The sequence below is a fragment of the Ictidomys tridecemlineatus genome, chromosome 7, assembly GCF_052094955.1.
Source record: "Ictidomys tridecemlineatus isolate mIctTri1 chromosome 7, mIctTri1.hap1, whole genome shotgun sequence".
NCBI classification, from domain to species: domain Eukaryota; kingdom Metazoa; phylum Chordata; class Mammalia; order Rodentia; family Sciuridae; genus Ictidomys; species Ictidomys tridecemlineatus.
This window is the reverse complement of record NC_135483.1, coordinates 166,081,821-166,103,585: the sequence shown is the minus strand read 5'-3', so window position 1 is coordinate 166,103,585 and position 21,765 is coordinate 166,081,821. Positions and strand designations below refer to the sequence as shown.

Here is a 21,765-nt window from a genome sequence, read left to right as displayed (position 1 = left end):
CCAGGATTGAACCCAGAGGTGCTTAACCACAAAGCCATCCCTGCCCCCAGCCCTTTTTATTTTTAGTTCAAGATAGGGCCTCACTGAATTGCTGAGGCTAACTTTGAACTTGTGATCCTCTTGCCTCAGCTGCCTGAGTTGCTGGGAGTACAGGTGTACACCACCACACCAGACTAGGGAAAAATTTCTAATGCAGTCAATAGAAAATAGGAACAAAAGATAGGAGAGAACCAATGGATAACGCTTAGAGGTTAAAGAGAATAGTCTGGAGCTGGGCAAGGTTATGCACACCTGCAATTCCAGCAGCTCAGAAGGTTGAGGCAGGAGGAGGATCACAAATTCAAGGCCAGCCTTAGCACTTTAGGGAGACCCACAGCAACTTTGCAATACCCTGTCTCAAAAAATGTAAAAGAACTGAGGATAAAGCATCCATGAGTTCAATGCTCAGTACCTCCCTTACCCCAAAGAAAGGATAGAATGGTATCTAAACAACTTTCTTCTTAGGGCTTCCTGTTAAGTTGGAAACTTGTTATTATGCCTACCTACCAGAAATCAAGCCTAATAAATTCAGTTAACTAAACCTTGGGGAGGAATATAATCCTTTTGCCTCCATATTTGATTTGGCTTAATTTACTTTGGACTTAGTGTATACTAATCCCTCCCATGTTATTATTTGCCATAGTTTCCATAATGTGGGATTTTAAAAATTGCTGTTATTATAAGCTGTGTGATTAAAGGTATCTAGGAAATGTATAAAGTATATACAGATCTGTATCAAGTAGGCCACAATATTAAATTCCTGAGAGAACATTACTTGGAATAAGATGTCTTTTGCTATCACATTGTCCCATGTTTGAGGGGTTAGGTAACCACTTTAACTAGAAAAATGGAACTGATACCAACCTAGAGGTGATGTTTGGAATCTCTTTTGTCTTCATTTTTAAAATCTGATTTATCCTTATTATTGGTGATTTTTTTTTTCCCCTTATTTCTATGCAGGGGAGAAAAGTACATGGGAATGTGGCAAGATGATGTGTGTCAAGGGAATGGTGTGGTCGTTACCCAGTTTGGATTGTACTATGAAGGCAACTTCCACCTTAATAAAATGATGGTAAGTGGAGTGTTCACACTGACTTTTAAATCATCTTTTTATTAGTATTCTACCTTCTTGGTGCTATTCTCCTGTCTTTAAGATTATGTTAAGCTTTGGGCATGGCTGAACATACTCTCGGTACTCACCTTTTGTGTGTTGTGATTTTGTTTCATTTCTTCACATAGGGAAATGGGGTTTTACTTTCTGAAGATGATACTATCTACGAAGGAGAATTTTCTGATGACTGGACTCTTAGTGGAAAGGTTGGAACTTTTTTATTTGTCTCCCTAATACATTCTTTTGCCAATTTTTCTTGACTTTAATGAAACCTACTTATATACCATAAGATTCACTGCTTTTAAGTGTACATAACACCTATTTGAAGAAAATAGTTATATAGTCATCACCGCATCCTAGTTTTAGAACACGTCTGTCATCTGAAAAGATCCCTCCTGCCACTCACAGTCACTCCCTTTTCTACCTCCAGGACCAAGCAATGGAAGTGGATTTTATTATGCTGTAGATTTGCTTTTTCTGAACTTTTCTTATAAATGGAATCATGCATGTGGTTTCTTCTTTGTGTTTTTTGAAATTTACCATAGTATTTTTGACAGTTACCATAGTATTTCCATATTGCGGCATGTGTTGTACTTTATTCTTTTTTATTGCTGAATGGTATTCCAAAATCACATATTATCCTTTTGCTAGTTTGATGGACACTGGGATATTTCTAACTCTAGACTGTTGCAAATAGTGCTACTATAAGCATTCAAATACAATTTCTTGTGTGTACATATTTGCAATTGCTGGGTTATATGGTAAATGATGTTTAACATATTAAGAAACTGCAAAAATGTTTTCCAAACCAGCTACACTATTTTATATTCCCACCAGCCAATGTATATTTGAGATCCTGGGTTCAATCCCAGTAATGTGAAAATAAATAAACAACAGATTTATAGTTTTTTAACTTCTTCCATTTAGGCCTGTGGTTTACTTTGTGGTAATTTTTGTGGGTGATATAAGTCTAAATTCCTCTTTTTGTTTGTGGATGGCTAATTGCCCAACACCTTTTCCTGCTGAATCTTCTTGATACCTTTGTTAGAATTAATTGATCGTAAAATTGTTTATTTCTGAACTCTCAATTATATTACACTGATTAATATGTCTCTTTTTGTGTTAATATTGCATTATCTTGATTACTACAGCTTTCCAGTAGGTTTAAAATTAGGAAGTGTAAATCATTCAATCTTGTTCTTTTTCAAGGTTTCTTTGGTTACTCTGGATCTTTTGTCTTTCTGTATAAATTTTAGGGTTGGTTTGTCAAACTCTGCAGTAAATCCTGTTGAGATTTTGATAGTGATCTGTTGAATCAGTTTTTGCTGATCAGTTTTGGGGAGAATTGATATATTAATAATTTTTGAAATCTTTCAACCCATAAATGTTGAACATCTCACAGTTTACATAGGTTTTTAATTTCTCTCAGCAGTGTGTAGTTTTCAGCGTACATGTCTTGTGTTTCTGTGGCTAAATTTCCTCCTAGGTATAATGCTATTGTAAAGAGAATTGTTTTCTTAATTTTATTTTTAGATTGTTCATTGCTATAATATAAAAATATAGTTGATACTGTAAATTTTGTTCTTATATCCTGAAACCTTGCTCACTTATTATTAGTTCTCGTGCTTGTTTTTGTAGACTTATTAGGATTTCTTGTATACAGAATCATGTCATCTACAAATAAAGACAGTTTGGGTTCTTCTTTTACACTGTCTTGAATCCCCAGTAAAATCTTGAATGGATGTGGTAAAGTGAACATTTTTTTTAAATTAATTTTTAAAATTTATATATGACAGCAGAATGCATTATAATTCATATTATACATATAGAGCACAATTTTTCATATCTCTGGTTGTGTACAAAGTATATTCACATCAATTTGTGTCTTCATATATGTACATTGGATAATAATATCCATCACATCCCACCACCATTTATAATCCCATCTTCCCTCCCTTCCCCTCCAAATCCTCTGCCCTATCTAGAGTTCATCTATTCATGCTTCCTCTCCCTATCCCACTATTGAATCAGCCTCCTTATATCAGAGAAAACATTCGGCATTTGGTTTTTTGGGATTGGCTAACTTCACTTAGCATTATCTTCTCTAATTCCATCCATTTACCTGCAAATGCAATTGTTTTATTCTCTTTTGTTGCTGAGTAATATTTCATTTTGTATATATGCCACATTTTTTAATCCATTCATCTATTGAAGAGCATCTAGGTTGGTTCCACAGTTCAGCTATTGTGAATTATGCTGCTATAAACATTGATGTGGCTGTGTCCCTGTAGTATGCCGTTTTTAAGTCTTTTAGGTATAGACTGGGTCAAATGGTGGTTCCATTTCCAATTTTCCAAGAAATCTCCATACTGCTTTCCATATATTGGCTGTACCAATTTTCAGTTCCACCAGCAGTGCATGAGTATACCTTTTTCCCCACATCCTCACCAACACTTATTGTTGTTTGTATTCATAATAGCTGCCATTCTGACTGGAGTGAGATGAAATCTTAGAGTAGTTTTGATTTGCAATCAAGTGGAATTCATCCCAGGGATACAAGGTTGGTTCAACATACAGAAATGAATAAATGTAATTCATCACATCAATAGACTTCAAGAATCATATGATCATCTCCATTGATGCAGAAAAAGCATTTGACAAAAAACAGCACCCCTTCATGTTCAAAACACTTGAAAAATTAGGGATAACAAGAACATATCTCAACATCATAAAGGTTATCTATGCTTAGCCCCAGGCAAACATTATTCTAAGTGGAAAAAAATTTAAGGTATTCCCTCTAAAAACTGGAACAAGACAGGGATGCCCTCTTTCACCACTCCTACTTAACATAGTTCTTGAGACACTGGCCAGAGCAATTAAATGAAAGAAATTGAAGGTATACACATAGGAAAAGAAGAACTCACATTGGCACTATTTGCTGATAATATGATTCTATATCTAGAAGACCCAAGAAATTCCACCAGAAAACTTCTAGAACTAGTAAATGGATTCAGCAAAATAGCAGGATTCAACACCCATAAATCAAAGGCATTTCTGTATATCAGTGATGAATCCTCAGAAAGGGAAACGAGGAAAACTACCCCATTTACAATAGCCTCAAAAAAATAAAATAAAATACTTGGGAATCAACTTAATGAAAGAGGTGAAAGAGCTAATGAAAAGTACAGAACCCTAAAGAAAGAAATCAAAGAAGACCTTAGAAAATGGAAAGATCTACCTTGCTCTTGGATAGGCAGAATTAATATTATCAAAATGACCATACTACTAAAAGCACTATACTGATTTAATGCAATTCCAATCCCAATCCCAATGACATTCCTCATAGAAATAGAAAAAGCAGTCATGAAGAGTGAACATCTTTACATTGTTCCCTGTTTTAGGCAAAAAGCATTTTTGTTAAAAAAGGTTTTCTGCATCTATTGAGATGAACATATAGTTTTTGTCTATCATTCTATTAGTATTATATTGGTTGCTTTTCTGATGTGAAACCAACTTTGCTTTTCTGGGGTAAATTATACTTGGTTGTGGGTATATAATCCTTTTATATATTGCTGGATTTTTTTAAAAAATAGGTTCTTGTTATGTTACCTAAGCTGATCTCAAATTCTTGGGCTCAAGTCGTTGTCTTGCCTTAGCCCCCTGAGTATTGGGACTGTAAAGCATAAGCCATTTCATATTTTATGGAGGATTTTTGCATCTATATTTCTGAAAGGTAATAGTTTGTAGTTTTCTTTTCTCATGTGCCCCCCAACCCATTCCATTTCCTGTCCCTCCAGAACTACACTAGTGATTGAACCCAGGGCCTTATGATACATTCTATTAGGCAAGCATTCTATTATACTTCTAGTCTCTTTGATACAAGTTGAGAAGTTTCTCTCTTGTTTCCTGAGTTCATGATGCCCTGGTATTATTTCTTCTTTTGAGTATTTGGAAGAGTTCACCAGAAAAGTCACCTGGACCTGAGCATTACTTTATAAGAAGATTTTTATCTCTTTTTTTTTTTCTCATTTTAGGTTTATTTAGATATTCCATTTCTTCTTGATTGAGTTTTGGTTATCTGTGTCTTCCTAGGAATTTTTCTTTTTCCTCTAAGTTATCTAATTTGTTGTCATCAAGTTGTTTTCTTAGTATTCTCTGTTTTAGTTCATTTGTGGTGCTTTGACAAAATACCATAGATTGAGAAGCTTATTTCCTGACAAATCTGGAGGTAGGAAGTCCAAGATCAAGGCACCAGCATTGGTGCCTGTTGAGGGCCTTCCTGCTACATCCTTCATGGTAGAAGGTGCAGACACATGGTGGAAGGCAGAAGGGCAAAAGGTTGTAAACTACTTCCCTCTATCACTTTTATAAGGCATTAATCTATTTGTGAGGTCAGAACCCTCATGACCTCTTCACTTCCCCAAAAGACCTCTATACCTCTTAATTCCACCCTAGAGAGAATTAAGTTTCAACATGAATTTTGGAGGGGACACATACTAAAACCATAGCACCTTCTAACTTTTTACATTTCTGTAAAAAAGCTAATAATATCCCTGTATCATTCTTTATTATGTAAATTTATGTCTTTTCCTAATTAGTCTAATTAAATATTTGTTAATATTGTACCTTTTCAAAGAAACAGCTTTTGGTTTCATTGATTTTTTTTTGGGGGGGGGGGTCTTCTGTTTCATTGATTTCTGCTCTAGTCTTTATTCCTTTCAGCTTCTTGCTTTGGCTTTTGTTTGTTCCCCTTGTTCTAGTTTTATAAGGTAGAATTTCATATTACTGATTTGAGATTTACTAATTTTCCTAGACAGGTATTAACAGCTATAAATTTCCTCCTAAGCACTGCTTTAGCCTGATTCCATAAATTTTAATAGGGTTTAGATGTTCATACATCTAAAAATGTTTTCCAACTTTTCCTGTGGATTTTTTTTCTTTCACCCATGGATTATTTTCATACATTTTTTGGACTTGCACATATATACATTTTGTTGTTGTAGTTGTTGTTTATCAAAGAGTTGGAGACTGGTAAAATCAAATTAAAAAGAAAATTGTTAACAATTTAGTGGTTTGGGCTCTTAATTTTTAAAATTGAAAATAATTTCTCTAAGTCCACATTTTTTTTTCCCTCTAACTTTACCTAGGGAACACTGACCATGCCAAATGGAGATTATATTGAAGGATACTTTAGTGGAGAATGGGGATCTGGGATAAAAATCACTGGAACCTACTTTAAACCTAGTCTGTATGAGAATGACAAAGACAAACCCAAAGTTTTGTGAGTAACTGATGTTAATTCTGGATTAATTATTGAATGTTTGAGTTGTTTTGCTTTCATCAAAGCTGGTTAATATTTTAAAAGAAAAATCAAGTTTTTAAAGTCATCATTGTAAAACCGTGAAACTCCTAAATTGTGAACTGACACTGTATAGATAGCTGAATCTATAGTCTTGGCTTAAATTTTAAGTCTTAGTAATAGATGTTTAAAATAAAAGTTACTAGGGATAAGAGTAATCCAACTGTTAATGTTGCAGGTGTCCAACTGACTAAAAGAACATTCTTAAATAAAATCCCTTCACAACTTTAATTTGAAAAGTAAACATCAGTAGACAGATAGATATATGCCCACCCCATGTGGACTAGTACCATCTGCATATGAGTTAAAAAGTCAAAACCTAAATCTATTTTTTCTTCCAAGGTTTTGCCCTATGCCTTTCTTTTATTAGCTTTGCTTTTTATTTTTTGGTAGTATCTCAGATTCTTTATTCCAATGGGAGCTGGATGTGTCTTCTGTAGTATGCTTATTTTTAGGATATTTTTTAAACCCTCTGTGTGTGATATATTTCACAATTCTCATCATTGATTGTGCTAAGTTCAGGAAGCCCTTGTTTTAACATGAATCAATGTTACAAAATAAATTCTGTAGAAATGAAGGAGGCAGACAAGCTAATTCTGATGTGGTTTAAGCTTAAAAAATCCATAATCTTTTAATATTTAATAAACATTAATTAGGTAAAAAGCATCCCTTCTAAATTTTCATTCAGTGTTTTTAAAGTAGAACTAAACAGTTTTAGTCACAGAACTGTTCTCAATTGTATATTAGAAAGTTTTTAATCTTCAGAATGATACTGTACAAAAGAAGTGATAATGGGTTGCTATGGATTTATTAGCAGGAAGCTAGGAAACCTGGCAGTGGCTGCTGACGAGAAGTGGAGAGCAGTATTTGATGAATGTTGGCATCAGCTGGGCTGCGAGAGCCCAGGCCAAGGGGATGTTTGGAAAGCCTGGGACAATATTGCTGTGGCCTTGACCACCAATCGGCGCCAGCACAGAGACAGGTGAGCGCTTGCCTACCCAGCACAGGACATAGCATTAGGAAGATGTAACTTAGAACTAGTCAAGGCTCTGTACATTCAACTACAAACTACAATTTCATTTAAAAGTTAATCATGTATTCCTTCTGTGTAAGATGGATTAAAGCATACCTCCCTTATCTTCTATTAAACTCAAATAAAACCTGAACAGAATACTTGATAGCTATTTGAAAATTCTGAAAAGTAAATATCAACAATGAAGTGAAGAACTCCTAAATTCAAAGTGCCACCAAACCAGTGGTTAGTAGCAAGATAGTACTGAGTTTTTGCCCCAGTGTTGCTCAGCTTGAACTCAATGCAACCTGAAACCTAAAGTAAGCAGACAGACAAGAGATCTAGAAAATGTCCTCTGCTTCTGACTCAAGGAGTGAGATAAGGACTCCTAAAACTCAGAACAGAGCCTGTGCACCTGGTTCTCTTCCCCTTCCTTTTCCCCAGTCTCTCCTGCTGTAGTCTCTAGCAAAGGTAACAATGGCAGTGGCTAGAGCAGCCATGAACAATCCTCTATTGATGGATTATCAGGTCCAAGAGGCAAGGTTAAACCCCATTTTGGGTGGATGGGGGACTCTGTTCTCCCATCATTCAGTCCTAGATATGGCACATTCATGGAAGTTGGCATTTTCTGGCTGGAGTACTTAAACAGGAAGTCCTGAGAACCTGAAAATGCCAGGAAGGTAAAGGAGAGAGAAAAGCTCTGGAAACAACCCCATAAAGTTGTTCATGAACTCCTGGGGTCCCCTCAGACCTGCATCCACATCAGTTTGGTTTTAATTAATTTATCAAAGACTTTGAGAACTGAGCTAATAGGTCAGTTCCAGACTATTAAATGCCACATTCACAGTTCAGACCTAAATAGGATTACAGAGGCTATTTTAGCCTACAAGAGACTAAAATTAGTTGGTTGTTTTAGAGATTCCCAAAATTACCTACACTTTCACTAATTCACAAGACTCAGAATATAATCACACTCACAAGTAAGATTAAGGCAACATGGGTACATAGCTCCATGAGAAGGGAAGAAGGAGGTAGAATGTAGAGAATTCCACATGTGAACTTCCCACGTTCTCCTTTCTGTGAGTGGTCACACCAAAGCACACACTTTTCCCAGCAGTAAAATGCAGTTACATATGTACAATGTTCCGGCCCAGGGAAGCACATTGGTACCCAATGTAACTGGTCACATTGGTACCCTATGCCTGGCACCTACCAAACTTCCACAGTCACAGACGGAAAGCAGATGTTCACCATAAATCACATTGTTAATACATCTGTGGACAGCATGTACCCTTATCAGTACAGAGAACTTTTAACAAGCTGAGTTCCTAGGCTCCAGCCAAGGGCCAGCCTTACAAACAAGTTATTCTAAAGATAACAATGCAGGCAAAAAGATAACTATTTTATTCATGTCAGTATTCTCCATAGTATATAAACAAGATCCAGAGTAAACATGAAAACCTCAACTCATTAGGGGAGACAGTCAACAGACACCAACAATGAAATGATGTAGATGTTAGAGTTGCCTGACAAGAACTTTATTTGTTTATTTATTTTTAATTTTTTTTGGTATCTAAAAGAACTTTGAAGCAGCTGTTATAAAAATTCTGAAGTGAACAATCACAGAATCCTTGAAATAAATATTAGAACTGAAAAAGTCAGCAAAGAAATTATAAAAACGTAATTAAGAACCAAATAGAAATTGCAGAGTTGAGAAATACAGTAACCAAAATCATTTGCCATATGGACTCAGAAACAAAGAATAACATCTTGAAAGCAACTAGAGAAAAGTGTTTTATCATACATAAGGAAACAGCAGCTCAAACGACTGCATATTGATTCTGGCAGAAAACGTGGAGGCCAGAAAGAAATGGCACAACTTTTTTGTGCTAAAAGGAAAGTTACAGATGAACTTTAAAATCTTTCTCCCTTTTCTTGTTTTTCTCCTGCATTTTTCCAACTGCCTTTTTTATTTCCTTATTTTTAAAATTTGGCCAATAACTCCCATAAGGATTGTTTAGCATTTGGACCTAAAGAATTTACTAATCCCTATAGCAAAACCCTTACTAAACTACTTGTGTAATTCTAAGAAGTTATTTGAGCTATTCCTTTATTGTTAGATTTATGCCAACTTTCATTTACATGTATCAGTTGCTTTCTAAGAAAGAAAATTCATCAAGTGTCCATTTATTCAGAATATAAATGTTTGTTCTGAGTAATCAAATATTGTGGTTTCCTAAAAGTAACTTAATTCTCTAAATAAATTATCAATTTTCAAATAACTGAGATACTGAGCTCAATATAATTAACATAGAAATTAAATTCCAGAGGTTGAAAAAATTTTCAGGAAGTTTAAATATCTCACAATAAAGTCTAACAAGTAATAATTGTTATTCTAGCCTAGAGAGGTTAATCTAGCCTCTAATTCAATACCCAAAAGGTATATACTGAGTCCCAAAAGGTATTCAATTCCATTTTTGATTAGGATTTAAAATAAACTATATCATCTTTTTTTCTTGCTGTTTTTCTGTGTATTTTATTTTTAAGAAATGTATGAAAGTCTTTTTTATAAAATATTTGGGATAAAGAGGTATTGATTATAATGTTTCATTAATGTAGTTCATGATTATTACCTTCTTTTCTGTTGGTGGAAGAAATTCGAACTACCAGAATTGACTATAATCATGGACTGGCCCTTGTGTGTGATGCAAATGATCAGTTTTCATTGTATAGCTGTTGGTGTAGACCTTAGCTGATAGCCCTCCAGCTAACCTTGCTTAACTGCCAATGGGTATTCCTGAGAATTGAGAATGAACGGACTTGTACATAAAGCCACATTGCAACCACAGAGATCTTATTTATCTTAAGTAATATAATAATGATTATGTGCTGTTTCCAGTTTCCAACTGGTTGTATTATAACAATAGAGTGCCTTTGCCAAAAGTTTCTCTTGGTTGCTAGCATGTGATTTGTCATTAGCCTTTCCATCCAAAACATCTCTTTACCCATTAGGTGCTTCCCTTGCCAGCTGTTGGAATGCTCTCATCAGCTTGCCTCTTGAGCTCATTTTCATTTCTTTCTTTGCCCTTTGATTTATTTTCCTTTTCCCTCAGCTCCTCCCCTGTTTTTATTCCATTTTCCTCTTATCAGTAACCAGGTCTATGACCAGTTTTCTTTTCAAACTAATGTCACAGATTTCTCAACACCATGTTTTAGATTGGAGCAAAATCATTAATTTATTGTAGTTGGTATGAAGTAATCTTAAATGCCATTTGAATGAGTGCTATGTTAACAGGGTACCTAATGGCAGGTTGTTTACCATTTTTGAACTTATCTGGGCCCAATACTTTGCTTAATGTTCTACTTCATCCTTAGTTCGTAACTATGTTTTGTGTGTACATTTACACTTATTTGCTTTCTTAATGTGAAATACATAATGGTTTTCCTTTCCCTTTTTACAGTCCAGAAATACTAAGTCGTTCACAAACTCAGACACTAGAAAGTTTGGAATTCATTCCACAGCATGTTGGTGCCTTCTCTGTGGAGAAATATGATGACATCAAGAAGTACTTAATAAAGGTAAACTGGAGTTTGAATTACATTGGTTTTGTGAATTAATAATGAAACTACAATAACAATTTGCAAATATTAACCTAATACTGGTTTTACTTTCTGAGTATTTCTTTTGCAAATTCTCTTGAGTACTAAGATCACATTTCTACATGAAGATTATCCCATTATTAGGATAAGACTTTTTGAGTTTTGTAAGGTATTTGAGATAGTTCTTGAAAACTTAAGACAAGAATTTAAAGTGGCTTTTTGTTACTAACATTAGCAAACTAGAGATCATATATAAAGTACACTATCCTCACCCTCTAAAATACTCTTTACTTCTTTCTTAACCCTGTAAGATCAGCTAGAGTTCAAAGTATGATAAGCATTGGTAGGGGGTGCAGGAAGGAAATACATATTAAAGATGTTAAAAGCATTCTTTGATTAAGAAGATTAGGAACTCTAATCGCCATTTTTCTACTCCCTAGTTCTGTGACTTCAACACATTTAGGTTTCACATATGAGTGAGAACATGTGGTATTTGTCTTTATTGGGTGGGGGTACTAGGGATTTAATCCAGGGGTACTTAATCACCGAGTCATATCCCCAGCCTCTTTTGTTTTCTGCTTTGAGACAGGATCTCGATAAGTTGCTGAGGCTGGCTTTGAACTTGCAACCTTCCTCCTCAGCTTCTGAGTTGCTGGGATTATAGGCGTGTACCCCCAGCTAGCTTATTTCTCTAAATATTGTGATCTTCAAGTTCATTCATATTGCTACAAATAACAGAATTTTGTACTTTTTTATGACTTAGTAGTTTTTTTCATTGTGGATGAGTAAGGGATAGTGTTCTGTTACACAGAGGGCAAATACGCTTAACAGGATTGTATCAAATAGTTGCAAATAGCTGGAGAGAGGATTTTGATTGTTCTCATCACAAAGAAATGATAAATGTTGGAGATGATGGATAACCTCAGTATCCTCAGTTTATCAATATGCAGTGTGTAAACATACCCCACAAAAGTATACTGTTCCCTATACAGGTGTGCAGTTAGTATCTATCATTTAAAAAAGAAGAGAAAAGATTAGAAACTCCAGCTCTGTATAATTTGGATAGACTTAATACTTTCAGAAAAGTTAAAGTATTTGAATTTTCCTGATCTAAAAAATGACTCCTGACATTTTGAAAATTGTTTACTGTTTATGAAATTGCTTATTATTTACTCTTTATGAATTGCTTGTTATTGATTGATCTTGTTATTAATGTGTGTTGACTGACTTCTTTGGTTCTTTTCCTGCTCAGGCCTGTGACACCCCTCTGCACCCTCTGGGCAGGCTTGTGGAGACACTGGTTGCAGTATATAGAATGACATATGTGGGTGTGGGAGCCAACCGCCGATTATTGCAGGAGGCTGTAAAGGAGATTAAGTCCTATCTTAAGCGAATCTTCCAGCTGGTGAGGTAAAAGATCTGTTCATTGAAGTCTGAAAGTTAGAGAGTAGTAATGTATATTAATGCCTGGGTATCTTCACCCTAAATCTAGACATTACAACTTTGTGAAGAATAATAAATGTTACCATTTATCTTGGAAATTATTCATCAAAAAAGTGATTTTATGCCATAGGTCCTTAAATAGATTAAATAATGAGTTGGGCACAGTGGCACTGCTTGGAAAGCTCACAAGTTTAATAAAGCCAGCCTGGGCAACTTAGCAAGACCATGTCTCAAAATAAAATGAAAAGGGCTGAGAATATAGCCCAGTGGTAGAGTGCTTGCTTAACAAATGTAAAGTCCTGGGTTCAACTCCCAGTATGTCAAAAAAGATTTTTCAAAAAAAATTTGTTTATTCTATAAACAATAAAAAAATATGAACCTTACCCATTGTTACTTATTTCCTTTTATGTTTTCTTGCTTATTAAGTGTTTTAGAAGGTTAAAATAAATATTTGTCTGTTTCCAATTCTAGTTGGTATGAAATGTAGTTGTCTTCTTATTTATATTTAAGTTCTAAACATGCCTCTAAAACCTAACCACAAAATGGATGAGGTTTGACATAAATTTTTGTGCCTGATTATTATTAGCATATATGATGCCTGTCCGTTGACAACGGCATCATATATATTAATTTTTTCAACAAATAATTTGTTGAGTATTTCTGTATGTTACTGACCATTCTCTGCTTTGGGGGGAATTTATCAGTGAACATGGCAAAAAAAAAAAAAACAAACAAAAATCAAAACAAAACAAAAATAAACTGCTCTATGCAAATAAAAAACATGGGATATTGGGGTGATTAGCACTTTAGAGAAAAATAAGGAAGGGAATGAGATGGCTAGAGATAAGATGCTGCTATGTTAATAGAAGGTCAGGAAGCCTAACTAGTCAGGTAATATTTGAACAGAGACTTTGAACAAGGTAAGAAAGTGTTTCAGGTTTTGAGGGAATAGTCTGTCCCACTTAAAAGGTAACTGAGTTGGAACGGGTATAGTGGAATGTGCCTTATAATCCCATCAGCTGAGGAGGACAAGGCAGGAGAACCACAAGTTTGAAGCCAGGTTTGTCAATTTAGCAAGACCTTGTCTCAAAAAGTAGAAAGGGCTGGGGATGTAGCTCAGTGTAGAGCACCTCTGGATTGCTCCAGTAAACTACCCCCATCCCACCCTCCAAACCCATCGCCAAAATCACTGAGCTTGAAGTGTTTCAGATGACATTAGGTAGATGTGAATAATGAAGATAAATTTCATGACATTTATTAGTTTCCCAACTATAAAATTTGGGCAGAGGAAGAGGCAAGGTATAAAAGTCTACACAAATAGAAATTATCAGGTACTTTTGAAAGGTGGTGATTTAAGTCTATAAAAATAAAGAGGACAATAAACTTATTTATGGTAGAGGCCACAGGCATACGAGAAGTTAGATAAATCTAGGGGGAAAGTCTCCAGAAAACCTAGGGAAAAAAACAAACTCAATAATTTAGTCTCTGGGTCATTTGAAAATTAGCTTTCAGCATCTTCACTTCCAAAATTTACCTTAATTTTGAACAGATAAGTAATATCCACTAGTATTTGCATGTACTCTAAGGATAATGATTTCTGGTCAGAGTTAGTACATAATAACCTCAGATAAGCTTTGCCAAAAGAAATACATACCTTGTATAGATCATAAATTTTCATTTCTTAGTAATTAAGCAGGATAAAAGCACAGCAAATAAAGGTTTTAAAATATTATTAACTAACTCACTGTTTTGGTTCTAGAGATTTAATTCAGAGGTACTTTACCACTGAGCTATATCTGCAGCCATTTTTGTTTTTTATTTTGAGACAAAGCCTCATTAAGTTGCTGAGGGCCTCGCTAAATTGCCAAGGCTGGCTTTGAACCTGTGATCCTCCTGCCTTGGCTTCCCTAAACTGCTGGGATTATAGGTGTGCACCATTATGTCAGACACTAGCTGCACTCTGTTTTATTCTGTAGGAAGCATCAGTTAAGAACCTCAAAGAAGTAAAATACTTACTTGATGATAGTTTGATTTTATAGGCCTTGAAATGGATTAACTAATGGAAATGTATTTTTACTCTTTGCAGCCACTCAGAGTACAGTTATATTTATTATTCTTTCTTAGGTTCTTATTTCCTGAACTTCCAGAAGAGGGCAGCACAATTCCTCTCTCTGCTCCTCTGCCGTCAGAAAGGAAGTCATTTTGCACAGGAAAGTCGGATTCCAGATCTGAATCACCAGAGCCAGGGTAAATGCAGTTGGGTGAGATAGTGAAGAAAGGGTGTGAGAGCTAGATGATCTTATCCAGAGATTCCTAGATCAGTTTCTTCATTTCTACAATGACGTGATTGGGTTAGGAGATCTCTAATAGAACTAAAGACCTTAGGTTCCCCTAAGGTCTTTAGTTCTATTAGCATACCCCAGAAACGAGCAACCATAAATAATACTTACCAAGAATAATCCCAAAGAAAGCAGTCTCAAAGTATAAACATAGTGGATTTTCAGTTAGATTTTGAGTTATTGAATAGAATTCTTAATTGGACCAAGATGAAGCTCTGGGGCCACCGATGAGTTCCTTCTGTCAATTCTGTATGTAAAGAGGAGAGTAGCATTGTAATTTCCTTAAAATTTTCCATTCATACTTTTGACTTTTAGAAACTGCAACTCTCTTTGATTCTATATTTGGTTCTAATATTGTGTAGTTACGTTGTAACAAGTTCTGGATTACTGCTTCCTGTGCTGCTCCCCCGCCTCTACCCACCTCTGTTCATGCTTTATGCTTTGGACAATGATCGAGAGGAAGACATTTACTGGGAATGTGTTCTTCGACTAAACAAGCAGCCAGATATTGCTCTCCTGGGCTTTCTTGGAGTACAGAGGTAAGGACAACAGTTATGAATAGAACCAAAAGGTTTTAATTGAAGCTCTATCATGTTTATCAGGAGTCTGGTACTTCAATATCTAGTTTTACATATATATGACTTGTAGTTTATGTACTTATTTGTATATCTTATTTAGCAATATAGTGATATTTAATATTTCTTATTTCTGAGAGTATTTGGAGATGAGTATGAAACTGCTTATTATCAATGTGATTTTTATTATGTATATATAGGTTAAATATCAGTTATCTTTCTATTTTGTACTTCTTTGAAACAAAATACTTTTTTGGTACCAGGGATTGAACCCAAGGGTACTTCCCCATTGAGTCACATCCCCAGCTCCTCTCAACTCTTTTAAATATATTTTATTTAGAGACAGATTCTCACTGAGTTGCTTAGATACTCGCTAAGTTACTGAGGCTAGCTTTGATCCTCCTGCCTCACCAGCCGGGATTACAGGTGTGCACCCTACACCTAGCTCAAAAACATTTTATATTCATAGTCCTCAGAAATAAAAGTAATTGTATTCAGTCTTTGGCATTCTTCCTTTTTTTCCCTCCTGCAATTTGTAATTTAATATTCTGGATATACTTAAAGAAACTTCTGCTGGTCCAGGGGAATGCTAAATAATAATCATTGGCTTTTTTCTCCTGTAGTGATAAAGCTGATCTCTTACCTGTTTCATGATTATATATTGTGCTATCAAAAAATGTGAATGAGCTTTAATTGTACAGTTTTCAACATCCCTCCTCCCATAGTGCAATAACATAGTAATAAGTAAAAATTAGATGAAACTGAATGAAGGAAAGATTTTGGCCAGTACCTATTAGTGCACAGGGTTGAAGTATAGAACTATAAATCCCATAGAAATTTAATAGAATTTTTTTTTTTTTTTTTTTTTTTGGTGCCAAGGATTGAACCCAGGGGCACTTAACCATTGAGCTACATCCCCAGATTATTTTTTATTTTGAGACAGTCTTCTAAATAGCTGAGGCTAGCCTTGAACTTTTAATCCTCCTGCCTTAGCCTCCCAAGCTGCTGGTATAAGAGGAGAAATGCTGGGATAAAAGGCATGTGCTGCCATGCCCAGCTCTTAGAAACTCTTAAATCACTTCTGGAATGTGTATTAAAGTTTAGCCAATCGGCAGAAATTATTTTTAACAAGAACCAGGAAGCTAATATAGCTATCAACTGTTTTTATGGGGATTTTTCTATCATAGTAACTATATATTAATAATTTATGGATTTCATTCTAGGAAATTTTGGCCAGTGACCTTGTCAATCCTTGGAGAGAGTAAAAAGGTATAGTAGAATTTAGTTTCCTCTGTAAATATGTTTTTCTTTGCCATGAAGGATTCAAGATAGCAAAAAAAAATTCCATTTTACTTGGATCCGTTACCCACCAGTGAGTTGCACTCTGTCATCAGCAGCACTTATTTTTGTTGAAAAAGACAGCTCTCCTCTCTGACCCTTGTTAATTCATTTTGTAGGTTTTGCCAACCACAAAAGATGCTTGCTTTGCCTCAGCAGTAGAGTGTCTGCAGCAGATCAGGTAATAAGTCTGTGATTTATGGAGAAATCACACAAAGTAGTGGTTAGTTTATTAAGATATTATATTAAGATCTGGTCTTTGCTATATATCTATCTTTGAGAGGATATATTTTTATTTTGTTTTGTTTCCCACAACAGCACAACATTTACCCCATCAGACAAACTTAAGGTTATCCAGCAGACTTTTGAGGAGATCTCTCAGAGTGTCCTGGCATCGCTGCAGGAAGACTTTTTGTGGTCCATGGATGACTTGTTCCCTGTTTTCTTATATGTGGTGCTACGGGCCAGGTAGCTTATCTTTTCTGACTTTATTACTATTAAATCATTATTTAACAAGTCTTTTTACTTTTGTTGAACTGATGCCAAGAATATGCTGTCTTACCAGGGGGAAAAACAATCCACTCTCTTAATCCATTCCACCATGACATTACCTTTTTTCCTTTTGTTATTGGGGTCCTGGGGGTTGAACACATGGCCTCATACTTGCTAGGCAAGTGTTCTACCACTGAGCTACATCCCCAGCCTTGGTATTACCTTTTTATTGAATTGTTCTTTCTCTTCCCATCCTAGATTAAAAAGGAAGATGGATTTGTAAGCAGAAATAACTTAGCATCTTTTTCTCTTTGGGACAGGATTAGGAATTTAGGCTCTGAGGTACATCTCATTGAGGATCTAATGGACCCCTATCTTCAGCATGGGGAACAGGGCATAATGTTCACCACCTTGAAGGTGAGTGTAGGTATTAGTTAATAATAAAAATTGTCCTTCATTTACTATATTATAAACCTGTCATTAACTGTTTTCTTCTTTATAGAAAATTTTTACTGTAAACATTAAATACCTTTAGAAAAGCACGTTATTGATATTTAAAAGCATGATAACATTTTGAAGAAAAGTAGGATTAGTCAGTTATTCAAAATACTAAAGCAAATTATTCATTATCCAATGTTCTTTGTAAATTGAACATTTCAAGTGATCATAAATGCTTACATTTATATAAATAACTCTAGAAAAGAAGCAGAGAGGATTCTTAGTGTCCTAAAAAGTATCCAGCAGTAGAGCTATGTAATGAAACTAAGGAAAGACACAGAGGCAACATGAAAATAATGAATTTAAATTCCATCTTTTTCTTTCACTTGTATTTACTATAACCAATAGGTCACATGAGGCTCTCTGATCTGGATACCCTCTAGGGATTTATTAGAAGTAATTTTCACTTCCCACCTTGAATTTTTCTTGGAATTTCGTAAAATTACTCTAAAGTTTATCAGAAGAGCAACAGACAGAATATCTTCAAAAGAAGAGGGAGGAAAAATAGATTCACTCTGTCAGTTAATGGAATATCATGAAATTATAATAATTCAGATGAAATAGTATGTTGCTGTCATAGAAATAAATAATACCTAAGCAATAACCCCTGTATAGACAGCACTATAATAAAAATTTCTCATGAAAATAGAAGCATCAAAAATGGAAAAGGCAAATAAAAAATGGAAAAGAAAGGAATTATTTAATAAATGATAAAGCTTATTAGCAGTTTGGGGGAAGGGTAGATTAGCAAGTTATAGATGCTTTGGGGTTTAAACAGAAAGGAAGAGAGAAGAAAAACAGGTAAATTGAAATGAGAAAAAAACTAGAATTTAATGTCAGATTTCTGACAACTTTTAAAACTTGTAATTAAAACCATTAACATTTCTATTAAACAGACTGAAAAAGGGGGGAAACTAGGAGACACTGGCTGCAAATTGCTTGCATTATTAGTATTTGTTACATGAAGAGTGCCTCTAAACAGAGAACAAGAGACTAAATGAGTGAGTTTAGATGTGGAAAAATGCTCAAACTTGCTGAAAATCTAAGTACTGCTGATTAAACAAGATATCATTTTGTGCTTGCTTAATTAGCAGAAATGTGTCAAAATTATGCCCAGTGCTGGTGGCTTTATAGTGAAATCATTTCCCACATTGACAGTGGGTAAATAGCTGTTATCCTTTGCTGTTATAATTACAATTGCTATAAATTGTTATTAACAAATATGTTGAATCTGACTGGGTAATCTTACTCCTCGGAATTTATCCTAAGGAGTTAAAAAAAGAAAAATGGTATATATTATCTGAACGTGGTGTTCTTTATAGTATGAATTATTCCCAGACCTAGGCACTTTCAGAAACATTGAGGATGTTTCTTTAAAAATAGATTCCTGAGAATTCTGGCTCACTAGATTTGCAATGATACTTAATCTATTTGTTAAATGTCCCAGGTGTTTCTGATGACAGTTGTTCTAGCATAACTTTAAAAGATCAGTATATTCTGCTCAATCATAAATGGTTCATTATGGTATTTCTACTTGATAAAGAATATCATACATCTTGTAAGGAGTTCTTTTGTTTGTTTTAGAATTAGAGGAAAAAATGCAGAATTTTATCTGTATTAATTACAACTAGAAAAGAAATAGTCATTGAATGGGGGACTTGACAGGAACAGGGAAAAGTGTAAACAACTGAATTTATTTGGTCACTAGTTTTTAATAAAGGATTTTTCTTTCTTTGATTACATATTCATTGCTTTGTTTATGTAATTTCTTTAAAAGTAAATTTGAAAATAATTTTGAACTTTTTTCCAGGCATGTTACTACCAGATTCAGCGTGAGAAGCTTAACTAGGCTGCATAATAGCTTGAAAACTGGATTATCATCTACCAAGGGTCACAGCACCATCTGGAATCTTTGTAGTGGTGAAAAAGAATGGTGTTGAAAATTGAAAAGGACTGTGTTATTTTGGTTGTTATTTCAGAGCCTTACTAAAAACTAGAGCCCTGAGCTCAGGAAAAAAACAAAACAAAACAAAAAAGACTAGTTTAAAGGGAGGATGGAAAAGAAGGTAGAAATCAATCAGACCAGTGCTTGGCCTGTGTTAAGTCCCAGAAATTTCATGCTTCTATTTGGAAAAAAAGGATATCCCTTCCTGAAGTGAAGGGTATGTCAGCCACGTGGATTTGTAAGGCAAGTTCCCAGCATCGCTTCTTGCATTAAAGAAGTTAATGATGAATATTTTTGAGTTTCTGGTTTGCCTGAATCCATCTGCAGTTACCCCAGATCTCTTTGCAAGGAGCAGATTGTACTAAAAACTGTAGTAGCCACACCATGCCTTTTTAGATCCCTTCCAATCATGTGTGTGTTATGCTTCTTTGCTTGGAGAGGGGAAGGAGGAATTTTTGAACTGCAGTTTTAACTTTTTCTAAGCTTTTCCACCAGGATATTCATGATGGGAGAGATTCTATGTAGTGACTACCACATCCTGACCCAAGACACAGAATGAATCTAAATAGGAGCCTTCTGCCTGCTTGAGTGAAAGGAACATAGGAATTTCGGTTTTGGTTTCCTCAATATGCTGCAGGAAGTTGAGTACACTGGAATTGAAGCACCACTCAGCTGCTGTGGAACCCTTATTTGTCTATGTGCAAATGCTGTATTCCGAGGCCTGTGACTGGCAGCCCGAAGAGCTTCTGCATACAAGGCTGTTGTTTTGGAGCAGGACTGAAGTTTGGGAAAAACAGAAGCAAAGAACTGCATCGATCCCCAACCTAGTGTTGTGGTTCTTCCCTATACCTCACACTGAACCCAAGAGGGAAAGAAAAAGAATATAAGCTTTGACTGTTTCCATCTCTAAAGTATTGTGGCACCTCATCAGTTCAGTGTTTTCCTTTTTTAAAAAATGTCTTACTGTAAGTTTTTGGTTTACACTGTACCAGTAACACTAGTAGCTGTTTTGGATAACATAGGTGCTCTCCCTCATCTCATCTCCTACCCACTGCGGTGAACATATGGAGTGTCCTGATTTATGTGAAGTGACTCAAGCTGATGTTAATTACTTTTGAAAAAGGATCATGGTTTCTGCTCTACTTTATAATCAAGACAAGTGTTTGTTAAAATACTGTTTTGGAATGTTGGCTTGTAACAGCAATTTTCATAATAAAAAACATTCATCTTTATGAGGTGGTTTATGATTATAGAAGAAATGACACAGGGCAGCCTAAAAATTTAAAAGAAAGCCAGGCTTAAAATTTAAAAGAAACCCAGTATTTCCTCTGCCCACATTGTAATTTATGCCTTTTTGACCTCAGAGGAACTTCTAGGACTTTAGAGATCTCTCTCTTTAAACATAAACCAATAATTACAGCATCTTTGCTAGCAAAGAACAGATTTACTTTCTGATCCTGAAGATCCTGGGACAAGTCTTAAATCTAGTATTTCTTGGGGGAAAAAATGATGTATTTGATAGTTATTGATAGTTACCCTAAATAGATTCATGGAAAGGGTAAGGAATAAAAGTTTGGTGAGAAACATTAGGCATCAGGTAATGATTAGTTGTAATGTTTTCTCAAGGAGCCTTTCCATTTTGCCATGCCTTCTAAGTGTGTACTTGTAGTAGGAAAGGGACCGGTTCTTAAAGATTTGTCTATGTTAAACACTTTGCATTTCCACTGGGGATTGTTTTGTCTTTCTGAATAACCACACAAATGCCTCATTTGCTGATAAAGACAAATTATTGAATATCTAACTCATTAAGAGACAGGGATAATATGTGGAAATGGACAAAGGATGATAGGCTATCTCAGTTCTAAGAAAAACATGTTACAATTCATCCTTTTACTTGGAGTCTTGAATGAAACTATCCAAATACTTTAGATTCTTCATTGTATATTTTATTTTCAGATTTTATTTTCATATTTTATTTTCTCATTTTATAAAAGAGACCTGAATTTCCAGTTCT

The 21,765-nt window shown here is 35.0% G+C and overlaps 1 protein-coding gene across 6 annotated transcripts in view; it reads left to right on the top strand.

Moving 5' to 3' along the window:
• The window catches only part of Als2 (alsin Rho guanine nucleotide exchange factor ALS2), a 74,883-nt gene extending 53,900 nt beyond the window's left edge, over positions 1-20,983 (top strand). For 5 of the 6 annotated variants that reach the window (XM_078017850.1, XM_078017849.1, XM_021735673.3 and 2 more), the window contains 13 exons: positions 1,000-1,111; positions 1,279-1,356; positions 6,298-6,431; positions 7,324-7,491; positions 10,983-11,100; positions 12,374-12,531; positions 14,689-14,811; positions 15,266-15,442; positions 16,702-16,747; positions 16,936-16,997; positions 17,135-17,284; positions 17,629-17,725; positions 19,617-20,983. In XM_078017850.1, coding sequence (XP_077873976.1) covers positions 1,000-1,111; positions 1,279-1,356; positions 6,298-6,431; positions 7,324-7,491; positions 10,983-11,100; positions 12,374-12,531; positions 14,689-14,811; positions 15,266-15,442; positions 16,702-16,747; positions 16,936-16,997; positions 17,135-17,284; positions 17,629-17,725; positions 19,617-19,655 — 1,462 coding nt within the window. In that variant the 3' untranslated portion in view covers positions 19,656-20,983. The remainder of the gene's footprint in view (positions 1-999; positions 1,112-1,278; positions 1,357-6,297; positions 6,432-7,323; positions 7,492-10,982; positions 11,101-12,373; positions 12,532-14,688; positions 14,812-15,265; positions 15,443-16,701; positions 16,748-16,935; positions 16,998-17,134; positions 17,285-17,628; positions 17,726-19,616) is intronic. The other variant, XM_013364593.3, reaches the window with a different exon arrangement.
• Positions 20,984-21,765: the final 782 nt, after the last annotated feature.